Here is a 13,951-nt window from a genome sequence, read left to right as displayed (position 1 = left end):
CGCCAAGATTTGTCCGAAACAGAAAAATCGCAAAAGTACGGTCAACTCTTGCAACGACTGCAACTCTTTCACCAGAAAGATTTAGACGAAACAGCTCTACCCACTCTGAAAGATTTTAAGACCTTGATGAAAAGTCCAGCACCATCATCACTACCACCACCACCACCACCACTACTACCATCCCCAGGGGTCACCAGAGATGCTATCCCACGAAGACCTGAGGAAGAAGAGATGTTACAAACACCGTCAGCAGCTCCTATTTCAAGTAAGATTTCAGCATCCTTGTTGACCCCGTCCCCCACACCCCAACGAAAAGAAATGAAAGCTTGGGTTAAAAAGATGATGTCCACTCCTCCTTCGACAGAAGTGAAAAAGAAAGAAGGGAAGCCAGAAGTGAAAAAAGAAAAGAAGACCAAAGCCATTCTATTGCCACCTCCACCACCACTACCTTCGACTTCTACTCCCGTAGCCCATCGGACACGTAAATCCGTTTCTAAACCACCCTTTCGTCCCACCCAAAGTAGCATCACCGAAGAGTGGGTGACTTATTAACACACAAACAAACACAAAAATGGAAAAAGTCTTAGCCACCATTTACTACGATCCCTCGCATCCTGCAGGTTACGCAGGAGTTCAAAAATTGTATCGTGCTGCCAAAACTCGACTGAAAAGTCTCCGTTTACCTCAAGTGCAACGATGGTTACAAGAGCAAGCTACCTACACTTTACACAAACCCATTCGACGCAAGTTCTCCAGAAGTCGCACCCAAGTGGAAGGCATCGATCATCAATGGCAAGCCGATTTAGCCGATGTCTCTCATTTGGCCAGCGAAAATCGTGGCTACAAATATTTGTTTTGTGTCATCGACGTCTTTTCCAAATTTGCCTGGGTCGTGCCCTTGACTTCCAAATCCAGCAACGAGTTAGTGCGAGCCCTGCAACGAGTGTTGAAACAAAGCGGTCGTCACCCTCTTCGATGGCAAACGGACAAAGGTACCGAATTTCTGAACCAAGCTTTCCAAAAAGAATTAAAGAAACGTGACATTCATTTTTTTACCACCGAGAATCCTGAAACCAAATCCAGCATTGTGGAACGTTTTCAACGCACTTTGAAAGAACGCATGTGGAAATATTTTACGCATCACCACACTCTGAAGTACATCGACATCTTACCGCACCTGGTGCAAGCGTACAACCAATCTTACCATCGAAGCATTGGACGTGCCCCGCAAGAAGTGACTCCCGACAATGAAGTGCTGGTGTTTGAGCGCCTGTTTGGTACGTCCCCGACGAGGGCTTTCCCCAAGAAAAGTGGAGTGTTGGCCGTAGGAGATTGGGTGCGCATTGGCAAAACCAAACGCACTTTCGACAAAGGTTACTTACCTAACTGGACGACCGAATTGTTTCGTGTCACTGGACGAGTGCATGGCCGTCATCCTGCCGTCTATAAATTGGAAGACATGAACGGAGAAGTGCTAAAATGAACGTTTTATTTGCCCAAGTTACACCGTGCCACCAAAAAAGAAGACGACGTGTACGACATCGAAAGCATTCTCGAACGCAGAACCCGTAAAGTGGGCAAACGACGTGTCAAAGAAGTCAAAGTACGTTGGAAAGGATATCCACCCAGTTTTGATTCTTGGATCGACGCTTCGCAAGTCATCGACTATAAAAAGAAGTGACCATCATGCCCTTTCACACAGACGCAGCTACGTCGACCACTCCTTCACCCAGTTCTTCTCTGCAAGATTTACAAAAACAACATTTGTGGGTGTGGTGCGGAGAACGTGTGCCTAAAACGCAAATCGTCTTTTTCTGCCAAATCCTCGTGGTGTATTGTGTCATCGGGGCAGCCATTGCAAATTTGAGTTTGCAACAAGGAGACAAACAATTGTGGACCATTTTATTGAGAAGTTGCATCGGTTACCTGCTTCCCAATCCCTCCCTGAAATTTTCCTCGAACGGGAACCACGGAAACCTTGTGTCCAGTACCAGTGCCAGTCACCACTCCAACAACAACCACAACCAGAACCCCATTTTGGGCGGAGACACGCCTCTGACGTCAGAACTCTGGAAATATGAGTCACCAAAACCAATTTTACTTAACCTTAGCCAGTGACAGTTCCATGGAGGTGTTTCCCCACAACACGTTGTGCTGTTACACGGTCAAATTACCTCAAGCCATCCCGTTAGATCACGAAGCCCATTGGGAAGTGGCTTTGGTAGAAATGATTCACCCTACACAAATCCACAACATCACTGAAAAGCAAAACACTTTTGAGGTCGAAATCCTGAACCAACAATTGCAAGAAACCATGAATGAAATCGGGTTTTCAGGCGACGTAAAACCAGCCAACAATCCACTCTTCAGTATCTACATCTTGAAAATTCCGGCAGGGTTTTATTTTAGTGGCCAACATTTGGTGGATACCATTGCTTCCAGGTTCGACTTAGCCTTTGGCAAAGCCCTGAACAGAATCAAAAAAAGTGTCACCCTGGAGTACCATAAAGTGCCTCGTCGCTTACTGATGAAATTTCAGGATACCCAAACGTTGTCCATCAGTTTTAATCGTGACTTGTTTGATATTTTAGGTGGAGACACAAAAATGGCTCCAAATTTTAAACCGAAGATCAACAGCAATATGGAATTTTACAAGTTTTTTCGATTCCCTGTAGAACTGAACCAAGGACTGAATTTGATGTTTGTGTATTCCGATGTGGTGGAGTATAACGTGGTGGGACACACCTCCGTGCCGTTACTGCGTGTCATTCCTTTCAAAGTGGATAGTGCCACGACCAGTGACCAGGAACGTGGGAACACTTATCACGTCCACCGCGAATTTGTAAATCCTCACTATTTGCCCGTCAGTAAGTCTTATTTGGACACGGCCAACATTGCTATAAAAGGAGATCTGGGACAAAATATTCGATTCACCAAAGGAAAAGTCACGGTGAAACTCCATTTTCGAAAACGGTTCTCTCACGACTCGTAAGTCATGTATCCAGTGTACCGAGGGGTTGCTCGGCAGCGAGGACACGGTTTAGGAGATATGTTAAAATCGGCCTTTCGTTCGGTGGCCCCAGTCTTGAAACCGATGGTGACACGCGGATTGCACGCCTTGAAAAATGCCGCATTGACGCAAGGCAAAGAATTTCTCCAAAATGTCATCATCGACAAACAAAACCCTAAAGAAGCCTTCATGACGGCAGGCAAAAATGTCTTGCTGCAAACGGGCAAAGACATTTTAGGCCGACGAGAAACACCTATAAATGCCCTGCACGCTACCGAGTCAGGCATTCAGCAAGGACAAGGCAGAAAGAGACGACGAAGAAAACACCCTTTCAACAGACTTCACACTCTAAAGCTAGAAAGACAAAGAAAAGAAGAACCGTTCGAGACTTAGACTTCGATTATTGAGAAAGAGAAAAAATGATGCACCGAGAGTTTTGCGCCTGTTCCAAGTCGGAACTGAGTCTGTTTGCCATGCCACCCACGATGATGACCATGCAAGAATCCCAATGGGTGGAATTTCACCCCGTCTCCTCATTGACCGATTCCGCTCCCATCCAGTTTGAAATCAAAGGACAGCCCGAAGATTACATCGATCTGAATAGCAGTTACTTGTACCTGAAAGCCAAAGTTCTAGATAAGACAGGAGGTGATATAGATACTGAAGCAGTAGCTCCCGTCAACAATTTCGTGCATTCCTTGTTTAGTGGAGTGGACTTGTACTTGAATAACAAACTAGTCAGTAGCAGCATGGATACTTACCCTTATCGTGCCTACCTGGAAAATCTCTTGACGTACGGAATAGACGCCAAGAACACTCATCTCAATGCCTGTGTGGTATGGGAAGCTGACGATGCAGACCAGTTTGAAATATTGGAAACTGATACAAAGAAAGACCACAATGAGGAATTTGTAGAACGAAGAAAAAATCAAAGATGGAAAGAGTTTAGAACTGATGAATCGTTTGCATTTGGACATGTGGTTGCAAGAAAAGTATTTGCTGAACGGGGTGGATGTCCGCCTGAGACTGAATCGTAGCAGTAGCGCTTTCCATTTAATGGCTGGTGCTGACGATTACAAAACCAAAATCCAAGAAGCCAGACTCTACGTACGCCGTGTGGAAGTGTTACCTAAAGTGGGAAACGACATTAGTCAGACGCTGAGCAGAACGACCGCCAAGTATCCCATACGACGCGTGGAAGTGAAAACCTTCACCATTCCCAAGGGACAGCGATCCATGATCGAAGATCATCTGTTCCAAGGACAGTTACCCAAACGTTTGATCGTTGGTATCGTCGAGAATACAGCCTTCAACGGAGCTGCCGATAAAAATCCTTTCTACTTTCAACACTTTGGCGTGTCCAAGATCGAAGTCAGTCGCGATGGCAAAACCTTGTGTGCCCGACCTTTCGAACCCGACTTTGACAAGAAGAATTACTTGAGGTCGTACTTGTCCTTGTACGAAGCTACTGGACAATTAGGAACCAACACCAGTCATGGCATATCGTACGAAGATTATGCAGGAGGCTATGCTTTGTGGGCTTTTGATTTCACTCCAGACCAAGGCAGCGACGAGGGACATTTCCACCCTATAAAATCCGGCCAGATTCGTGTGGAAATTCAGTTTGCAAAACGAGACCCTGATGAAACGGTGAACGTCATCCTGTATGCAGAATTCGATAATACGATAGAAATCAACCGTTTGAGAGAAGTCATTCTAGATTATTAGAAGCCATGGAAGACTGTTATCCCTCTTTACAAAGTGGAGAAACTTTGGAGATGGAATGTGAGGAGATCGTGGAAGAAGAATCCCAAGACAAAGACGAAGAAGTTGTCATGATGAAGTCAAGATGGCCAGAACAAGAAGCCCATTTAGTCTCCTGTTTTGCCAAACACTTGGTCGAAAAAATGACGGAATTGATCAAAAAAGATTGCTATGGATGTCAAAACGATCGTCCCAGTCAAATTCAACACGATAAATGCCTGATGTTGAGTCAAGAAGAAAAATTGGACGAGTATCTGGACGAAGCTTGGAGTCTCATCTCGGACGAAGTCGTGTTGCATCAGTGGTATAAAGACTTGCGTGAACATTCTTGTCCACCATTAACCACTCAAGAGATCCATCGTATCGAAGCTCTCCTGAATCAGAGTGAGGAGACGAAACGAAGAAACGGTTATTTGTCAGACATTTTCAAGCAAAAAGTCAGGATCGAATTGATGACTTATTATTACCTGTGAAGAAGAAAAAAACATGGATACCTGGGAACTTTATTACCTTTTGAGCCACAGTTCGTATACGGCTTCTTGGAATCCTGTCGTCTGTGCTAAAGATGAACTCCCTCATCGCAAACCTCAAGACCATCTAGCTTATGTCATCAACACGGACGGCAGTCATTTCCCAGGAACCCACTGGGTAGCCGTCTACTTTCCTCAAGAAGGATGTGTGGAATATTTCGATTCGTACGGATTGCCCCCTTTGGAAGACGATATCATTGACTTTATGAGAAGAAATGCTTAGACCACCCGATTCAATAATGTGTATTTTCTGCATCATCGCAGCCTGGGCTATTCCTTAGAACATTTAGTGACTCATTTTGATCCTCGTTCTTCTTCAAGAAACGATGTGAAAGTAGATCGATGGTTTTGTGACCATTATGCTTATCTTTTGTCTTAAGCTAGGAAACGTAGTGTCCATCAATGACCTAATGACCTCCAACAGTGGAAATCACAATTTCATTCACAACGTTGTCAGCCCTGTCCAAAATAATGTGTAAATTAAAAAAAAAATGTTTGTGATTTGAAAAAAATGTTTGATGTTATATTGTTGGATTATTGTTAAAAATGTTAGAGTTGTTTGTTAGTGTTAAGTGATTTTGAATAAAAAAAATGTTGTGTTCTGAAAAAAAATGCCTTTGTCTTTTGTTTGGCTATAAGAATGTTGATTCAAGCTCTTTGACTTCTCTCTATCCCTCTCATGACACTCATTGAACGTTGCGGCTCGAAAACCGTAGAGGGATGTTTTCCTTCACGTCCGCGCTTTGACTTTAAGAACCGGGGTAGTTTCCAGTCTAACCATCCATTGTCGACTCATCCTCCTACGAAGATGTGCTCCAAACTAGCTAAGCTAAACGAAGCCTACGTGAATTTGCATAGGGTCAGACACAGTCTGATACCGAAGCCAGAAGATATAGAGAATGTGAGAATGTTAAATGTCACTGAAGACCTGATAGAAGAGCTCTTCAGAGAGGAAGTGAACAGGGAGAAAGAAGAATGGACAGAGAAGTACAGACTTCAGAGACAGCAGCAACAGCAACAACAACAGCAGCAGCAGCAGCAGCAACCTGAACCTGAGAGAGGCTTTGTCGATTGTCGTATTGACACCAAAGAGTTCTTCTTCTCTTTCCGAAGAAGCAGACTTCTCGTCAGAAAGTCTATCCTCAGAGGACGTCGCATTCTTAGAAACTAAAAGATTGCCACAGCAAACAAAAAAACAGCCCTTTTCAGGGCTACCTAATACTCTAGAAAAGAAATAACAATCGATTTGCCAATGTGTGTATGTAGAGTAGTGTGAATATAAACACTGACTCTTTTTTATAGTGTGAGTGTATGTGTTTGTGTATATGATTGTGTGTTTGTAAGTGCTCACGTATGTTTGTGTGGATAGTAGATTAAGATCATGTTTTTTGCTGTTTGAGGTGTGGGGAGAGTAGATTTGGGGTTTGATTGGATTGCTTTGCGTATGTGAATAGTATATTATTTGTTTAATAAAAATTTTTAGAATAGTGATGGGCAGTATAAAAAAGTGAGTGAGTGTTTCTTTTAGGTCCGCGCGTTGTTTGGTTATGATCTAGGTAAGATAAATTTTGTTTAAGGGGGATGTTTTCCATCACGTCCGCGCTTTCACTATAAGACCCCACAGTATTCGTCGTTCAAACCATTCTACAAAGAATAAAAAAGAAGATGACTTCAAACCAACTTGATAAAATGAAAACATTGCAAGACGTCCTGGACAATTTGGGTATGATGGAGCAAATGTTGGTTAACATAAACGAGGATCACTATTCTTCTAGTCCCCATCGTGTGAAGATGGAGATAAACAATTTAAGAAAAGTAAAGGAAATGATCAGTGCTCTGATGAAAGAAATAAAGGAGGAGAAGGAGGATAAAGAGGAAAGGATAAGGATGAGAGTATGGAACGAGAAAATTGAAAAGGAAGAAGAAAATGAGAAGAGGAAGAAAGAAGAGGAAGAGAAGCCGAAAGAAGAGAAAAAGAAGGAAGAAAAGAAAGAAAAGAAGAGAAAGAGTGTAGGACAGAAAATAAGAAGCTGGTGGAGAAATAGAAGAAATTAAAAGAAGAATACGAAACCCAAAGGCCCTTTTCAGGGCCACTCATAGGTCTCGAAAAGAGATTGACTTTCAATTGCCTACCCTTTTCAAAATTTTTTTTAAAAATAAATCCGATGTTAAATTCCCCTTGTCCCTAAAGTAGTTTTTTTTTCTCCCATGTTAAATTCCCCTTGTCCCTAAACAAGCCCAAAATCTATTCCCATGTTAAATTCCATTGTCCCATAGTGGCCCAGCAATTTTTCCCATGTTAAATTTACATAGTCCCTATTTTGGCCCAGGGGGTGTTTTTAATGGCAAGTCCCATTGTCCCTATGGTGGCCCACTTTACTACTATGGTAGCGCCTGCCCTGGCTACAGGAATGAAAGCTTGCAAGTTATGATGTTTTAACTAGTTGGCTTCAACTTGATACTAACGGCAAAACTATTTTATATTCACCTAGAAATCGATGAGCATGTATCCGCAAAGAGCATCCCATTTTTCCCGTAGCAATTATATATTATTGGGTGACTAATAAGCACACCGAAAGAATTATTCAAATGAAAATGTGCCGGCTTCAAAAAGACGATGATTTTACTTGTGCATGGCTTTCTTTTTCTTGTCTAACGAGGAGAATTCAGTAAGATTCTTTTTCCTTCCTGGTTTCGGAACTCCAGATTGTTGGTTTGACCAATTATAGTTAGTGTTACATCACTGAATGTGTGGCCACATTAGAAGAAGTTTTCTGCAACTGGACTTCGCTACAACTTCTTTGATATTAATTCAGATCTTTAATGATTGATCCTTGAGTGTAACTTTTCAGCTTCACCGACATACTTAAGGCTACAGATATTACACGTGATAAAATAAAGATAAAATAAATTACATTCTCTGTTTCGCACGGCCTGTTTGGGCCGTGTATGTTCAGTTTTTCGCTAGTCGCTGTTCGAGAAAATGTGCTGGTCTTTCATATGTTGACAGGTTTTGCACCTTTTTTCGCCACGGGGGCCAAACTTACTAGGGTGGTCATGGTTAGTGATTGACGTGATTAGTGATTGGATTGTAGATCCCCTACAATCATTGAAAAACAGAACAGACATCATAATCAGACGTGCAGAGAAGGATTCTAATGCGGTTGTTATGAATAGGGAACACTACATTAGTAGGTTCATGATCATCAATCAGACCTCTTTTGTTAGTTAAAACACTATTCAACACATAATTCTTCCAACTGTCAATTACTAATATTGGATCACATTACATTTTATTATTATTATTGTGTATTATGAATCTACAAGTTTAGTTGCTAATTAATTTTAACTCATAACCTTATCATATACATTGTATTATGCTCGTAAGATCAAGTCAGATACAACTGTTTGTGGGAAGTGTGATTTGATTATGTTTTTCCGACAGTCTCGGTGTGTAGGCAGCTGTGAAGGCCCAAATGTGAATAATGCTTTCGGTTAAGTCGTCTATAAGTATGTATGTATGTATTTATGGTTGACATATGTATGTATGTATGTATGTATGTATGTATGTATGCATGCATGCATGCATGAATGCATGTATGTATTGCATGCATGCATGAATGCATGTATGTATTGCACGCATGCATGAATGCATGTATGTATGTATGTATGTATGTATGTATGTATGTATGTATGTATGTTAGTATGTAGAGATGGATGGATGATTGTGGACTCTTATATGTATATAACTAAGAACTCTGATACGTAAGTATGCATGTATTACTCTTGTTGTTGTTGTTAATTTAACGTCAATTTTCAGCTCATGCGAGGCTATAACTTGCGGCCAGTATAAATGGTGGAGCGAGAACCCGGGGAAAATCCCGGTAAAAACCAACGGCCCACGGGAACCACTAGCAAGATTTCTCACATACCACACTGGCTGATACTTGAAACAAAGTGGTCAAGGGTAAGATGGCAGTGATCGGTCAAGGAGAGCGCTTTTGACCACTCGGTTCCTGGGCCCCAATATTCAATGTGTGTGTGTGTGTGTGATTTGGATTTTTAACGTAGCTTTAACAGTTTTTCAGTCATATCGTTACGATGTATGCAATGTGGCAGTTTATAGTGATGTCTAGCACTGGGGCAAAATGCCGTAGACATGTATCATGATGTCCCACCCAGTCACATTATCCTGACACCAGGCTGACCAGTCCTAACATTAACCTCTTAATGCTGAGCGCCAAGCGAGGCAGCTCTTAGTACCATTTTTGTAAGTCTTTGGTATGACTCCGCCGGGGATCGAACCCACGACCTCCCGCACCCGAGGCGGACGCTCTAACCACTAGGCCATTGGAGCGGTCCCAATATTCAAGTGTCTGTGTGTGTTTATGTTTGTCTTTTCGTGTGATATTCATTGAAATATAATCTTCCAGATATTATTAATCTATTATCAGACTAACTGTATGTCACTCTTATATAATATAGCGTATCCAATCTATCATGTTCGTATCGAGGAAGACACTGGGAGAAAGTTAACAGTGGTCACGTTGGAAAAAAAATCATGCTATTGTCCGTAAATGCCTTAATCGATTTACTGGTATGTATAAAACATTTTCGAGGTTTTTCTTATACCTGTTAATCAAAGATATAAATTAAGCCAGTCGTAATTAATGAACGAATGTTTTGACACACATAAATCTACGACACTCAGAAAGGTCCATAACACTTGTTTATCTTGTTTCAAGGCGTCACCAGTCAATAAATATCAGTCAATATGAGTGATTATGTCTTATATATGCAAATATCTGACGACAATTATTGCATTTTAGTGTTTTACTTCTCCTATAAAAATGTTCCTATACCTACCGTTAAGCAGGGAGAATTTGCAGCTCAGCCTGTCTCCTACAACAGGTATTCCGCTCTCTCTCTCTCTCTCTCTCTCTCTCTCATATTTGTTAAGATCTCTGTAATTAGGACCTGCTTTTGAAATATTGTATAAAATTAGGAAATCTAACATTTATAGCGACTTTTGAGATATTGTAAACTAAAGCTCCAATATAAGCTATCAAAAACGTTTGTGAAGTCTACAAGGCAATAGTTTCTTTTAATATTTTTAAATTTGTTTAATTTACATATATCTATGTGCTGCTGTCTTGATAAGAGAAATGTGATTCTTTATTCCGTGATCCGGCCGCACTTCACCTTGAAAAGGGCATAATAGATTAATTTTGACGTAGATAATGGATTAATCTGATGCAGATAATAGATGAATTTGAGGTATAAAAGAAATTAATTTGATGTAGATATAATCGATTAATTTTGATGTAGATATTCGATTATTTTGATGTCGAGAACAGATTTAGTTCATTTTGATGTAGACAGTCGATTAATTAGATGTATTTAATATATTCATATGATGTGGATAATCGTGTAGTAGTCTTGTCTGAAATTGACAAGTGAAACGTTTTCCTGCGTAGCATGATATGCTTAATCGTAAATATATTTATATGAGTAACTTTTATAGGGAAAATGTAGCTGATATTCTGAAGATAGCTAACAGAGGAATATATTGGCATGAATGGTAATGCGACAGCCCTTATATCCGGAAATTAGCATTGATCTTATTTATATAGTTGATATTTGGGGAAAATTCTCTAGAATAGTATTTAATAACTTAGAACGAGCAAAAACCTGAACCGTACGTTAGTAACAGATCAGGGTCTTTCTTAATCATTTCATTTTATTTTGATATTCCAGATTTTATTTGGAAAGTCAAGAATGGTTTAATCTTCAAGTGTATTGAGGTTTCTGACACGATTTTGGATTGATTTCTGGGGTTATAAAAAAGTACATTGTTCATTCGTTAAAAGCAATAAAGCCTAAAGATGTTTGAAAATTTGCATTAATTTACTTGAATATGTCCCAAAATTATTTATATCGGCTTCTAATAATTCACCATATTAATTAAGCAATATTTGCATAGAACTTAATCGGAAAGACATTTTCATTTTCATGTATGTTTTTGTAGTTTTAGTTATCAATATTTTAGAATTAATCAGGCTGCGGGATGATGTGATATCCTTTTTCATAACATCATCTCCTCCTCAATTGGTTCAGGAAACACCCCAGAAATACAACAATGGCTGCCATTGAAAACATGTACACGTACTATATTTCACAACAGGGTGTGATAAAATGTGCCTGTCACACCCTCATGTGTACCTTATAGCCTAAGATGACTCCTTGAACAAAACATATTTCCCTTTTTATCAAACACGAACTCACAATTGAACTTTATTCTACTGAATTTGTGCAAATGTATACGATTTGGTCATGACTCTATTTTGCTTATCACACTTTGTTGTATGACTGAGCATTCGTTCATTTGACTGCGATTTCCTCCTTTATACCGTGTATCACTCCATCGACATATGTCTAAATTTTAATTTTGTAGAAGTGCCTCTAACGCACGACGGAGCTACGTTCCGTAATAAAATAAAATGACTCTAAAATTACATCAGAAAAAATATATTTTATTAATAATAATAATAATAATAATTTGTAATTGTTGGTCGTGTTGGTTATAAATGTCTTTGTTTAAAAGGTGCGTTCTACAGAAAACATGAAGGCGGCAATTCTCGCCCTTGCTTTCCTTGCTGTTGTTAGCGCAACACCACCATGGTATTATGGCAACGTCGGGTACGGTCGGTATCCAGGTGGATACCATGGTGGTTTTTATCCCGGTGGATACTACGGAGGAGGGTATGGGGTTGGACTTGGATACGGTGGACACTTCCCCAGATATTTCGGCGGCTACGCTGGTTACAACCCTGGATATTACGGTGGACACGGCATTGGCCTGCATGGTGGATATGGTGGTGGATACGGTTTGTGGGGAAATGGTGGATACGGTGGCGCTTATGGTTATGGTGGATACTACCGTAAGTGTAGATGAAACCACTAGTATAAAATCATTGCCAGCATATGTTATGAAATCGAATGATCACGCCAAGTGTGAGATGAGTTAAATAAAAAAGAACATAAATAGCATTCAATGTATGCATGAGAGTTTTTCGCCCACAAAACTAGGAACCGAATATTTGCTTTCCTTGGCGTGGTCAGAGGGATCTCTTTGTAGCCGGGATACATGCTTCTTTTGGTGGGGGTGTCTTTTACCTCAAGATAATTTTTTTTAAAAATCAATTAATAAAAATGATGGGAAGTTTTATTGCTGTCAAACAGAGCTAGAATATTTTTCAAGCTATTTTAGAGGCCGGTATTTCTTTATTTTTAAAATACCAGGTCTCATGCTCCCAGCAACTGAATGGTTGGTTCCTTAGAAAAAATGTATTGTCAAATAATGTACACTGAATATCTGTCGGCGATGTGTCCGTAACAATATAGTTTGAGACAATACTCGTTCTGTGGTAGAATTAGAAAAATACGTAAGAAATCGATTCACAAACAAAGCTAAACTAAGAAACAAAAGCAAAGCAAATTTTTTTTTAAAAAATCAAGCTAACAAACAACGTCAAAAGCTTAGCTGTAATACATCAAACTAATGACAGAAAGTTGGAATATTAACTAACCATTAACAAACATACATACATACATACATACATACTTGGACTTGTAAATGTATACTGACCTGTTCGTAAACGATCCTAATATCAGAATTCAACCAAAGTTTTAGTTGTGTTGAATGGTAATTTTCCAGCTAAATACATTGTTTAATATTTTTCCTCACCTTGAGAATAAAATGTTTATGATACGTTAATCTATACGCTTTTATGTTTTGTATATCGATTAGCATTATCATCATTTAATTTCGTTTCTTTTTCAGCTGTCGATTAACATTATTATCAACAATATTACTTCTTTTCAGCAATCAGAAAAGGATACTAACATGTCAGCAATCCACAGTCCTCTCAGAGCTTTTCCTGGCATCATTTGGTCATGACTGTGTCCCAGGAGTATTTACTATGCCAAAGAAACGAGAAGATGCTCAGAAACAATTACCCGGCAGACATGCGCCAAGACAGTGTCATCAGACCTCTAACAATCTATCTTTCGAAAGTGCAATGTAGTAATAAATTTGCATGTATGAATACATTCTGCTGAATACATTAATGTTATTCGAAACTATGACATACTCTCTCTCTCACTTTCTCTCGCAAATTCAATTTTAACACTGACATCTAATAATACACTTGAATCTCCTTTAAAAATCAACTTATTAATGAGTAAAGGACAATTATACATAAAAGACAACTTAGGATCACTCACTTTCCCGAAAGTGGCTCATGACGGATACAACAGAAGAAATAGTAAGTCCTCTTCACATTTTACATGACTTGGTATATAAAAACTGATATGATTACCATAAGCATGAGAGATCGTATCTTTGTATTATTTGGAAGATAGTACAATACCATACTGTTCAAAAGACTAAATTCAATGCAATACAATACAGTACAAGTCCTCTTCACATTTTACATGACTTGGTATATAAACACTGATATGATTACCATAAGCATGAGAGATCGTATCTTTTTATTATTTGAAAGATAGTACAATACCATACTGTTCAAAAGACTAAGTTCAATGCAATACAATACAGTACAATACAGTACAATACAATACAATA

The 13,951-nt window shown here is 39.7% G+C and overlaps 1 protein-coding gene across 1 annotated transcript; it reads left to right on the top strand.

The window, feature by feature from the left end:
* Positions 1-11,914: 11,914 nt before the first annotated feature.
* On the top strand, positions 11,915-13,412 carry LOC149794882 (uncharacterized). The gene is made up of 2 exons (XM_089963987.1): positions 11,915-12,245; positions 13,190-13,412. The coding sequence occupies exons 1-2, from the start codon at positions 11,927-11,929 to the stop codon at positions 13,207-13,209; spliced, it is 339 nt and encodes a 112-aa protein (XP_089820113.1). The 5' UTR covers positions 11,915-11,926; the 3' UTR covers positions 13,210-13,412.
* Positions 13,413-13,951: the final 539 nt, after the last annotated feature.

The sequence above is a fragment of the Sinohyriopsis cumingii genome, chromosome 7 (genome assembly GCF_028554795.1).
Source record: "Sinohyriopsis cumingii isolate HCF-2022 chromosome 7, ASM2855479v2, whole genome shotgun sequence".
NCBI lineage: Eukaryota > Metazoa > Mollusca > Bivalvia > Unionida > Unionidae > Sinohyriopsis > Sinohyriopsis cumingii.
Note: the sequence above shows the minus strand (reverse complement) of the source record. Positions and strands in the feature narration are given on the sequence as shown.

What these genes read in the sequence shown, in the direction of transcription:
- LOC149794882 (XM_089963987.1), top strand. Translation starts at nt 11,927, where the DNA reads ATGAAGGCGGCAATTCTCGCCCTTGCTTTCCTTGCTGTTGTTAGCGCA. An exon ending in TGGTTATGGTGGATACTACC is followed by an intron (nt 12,246 to 13,189) that starts GTAAGTGTAGAT and finishes ACTTCTTTTCAG; the next exon opens with CAATCAGAAAAGGATACTAA.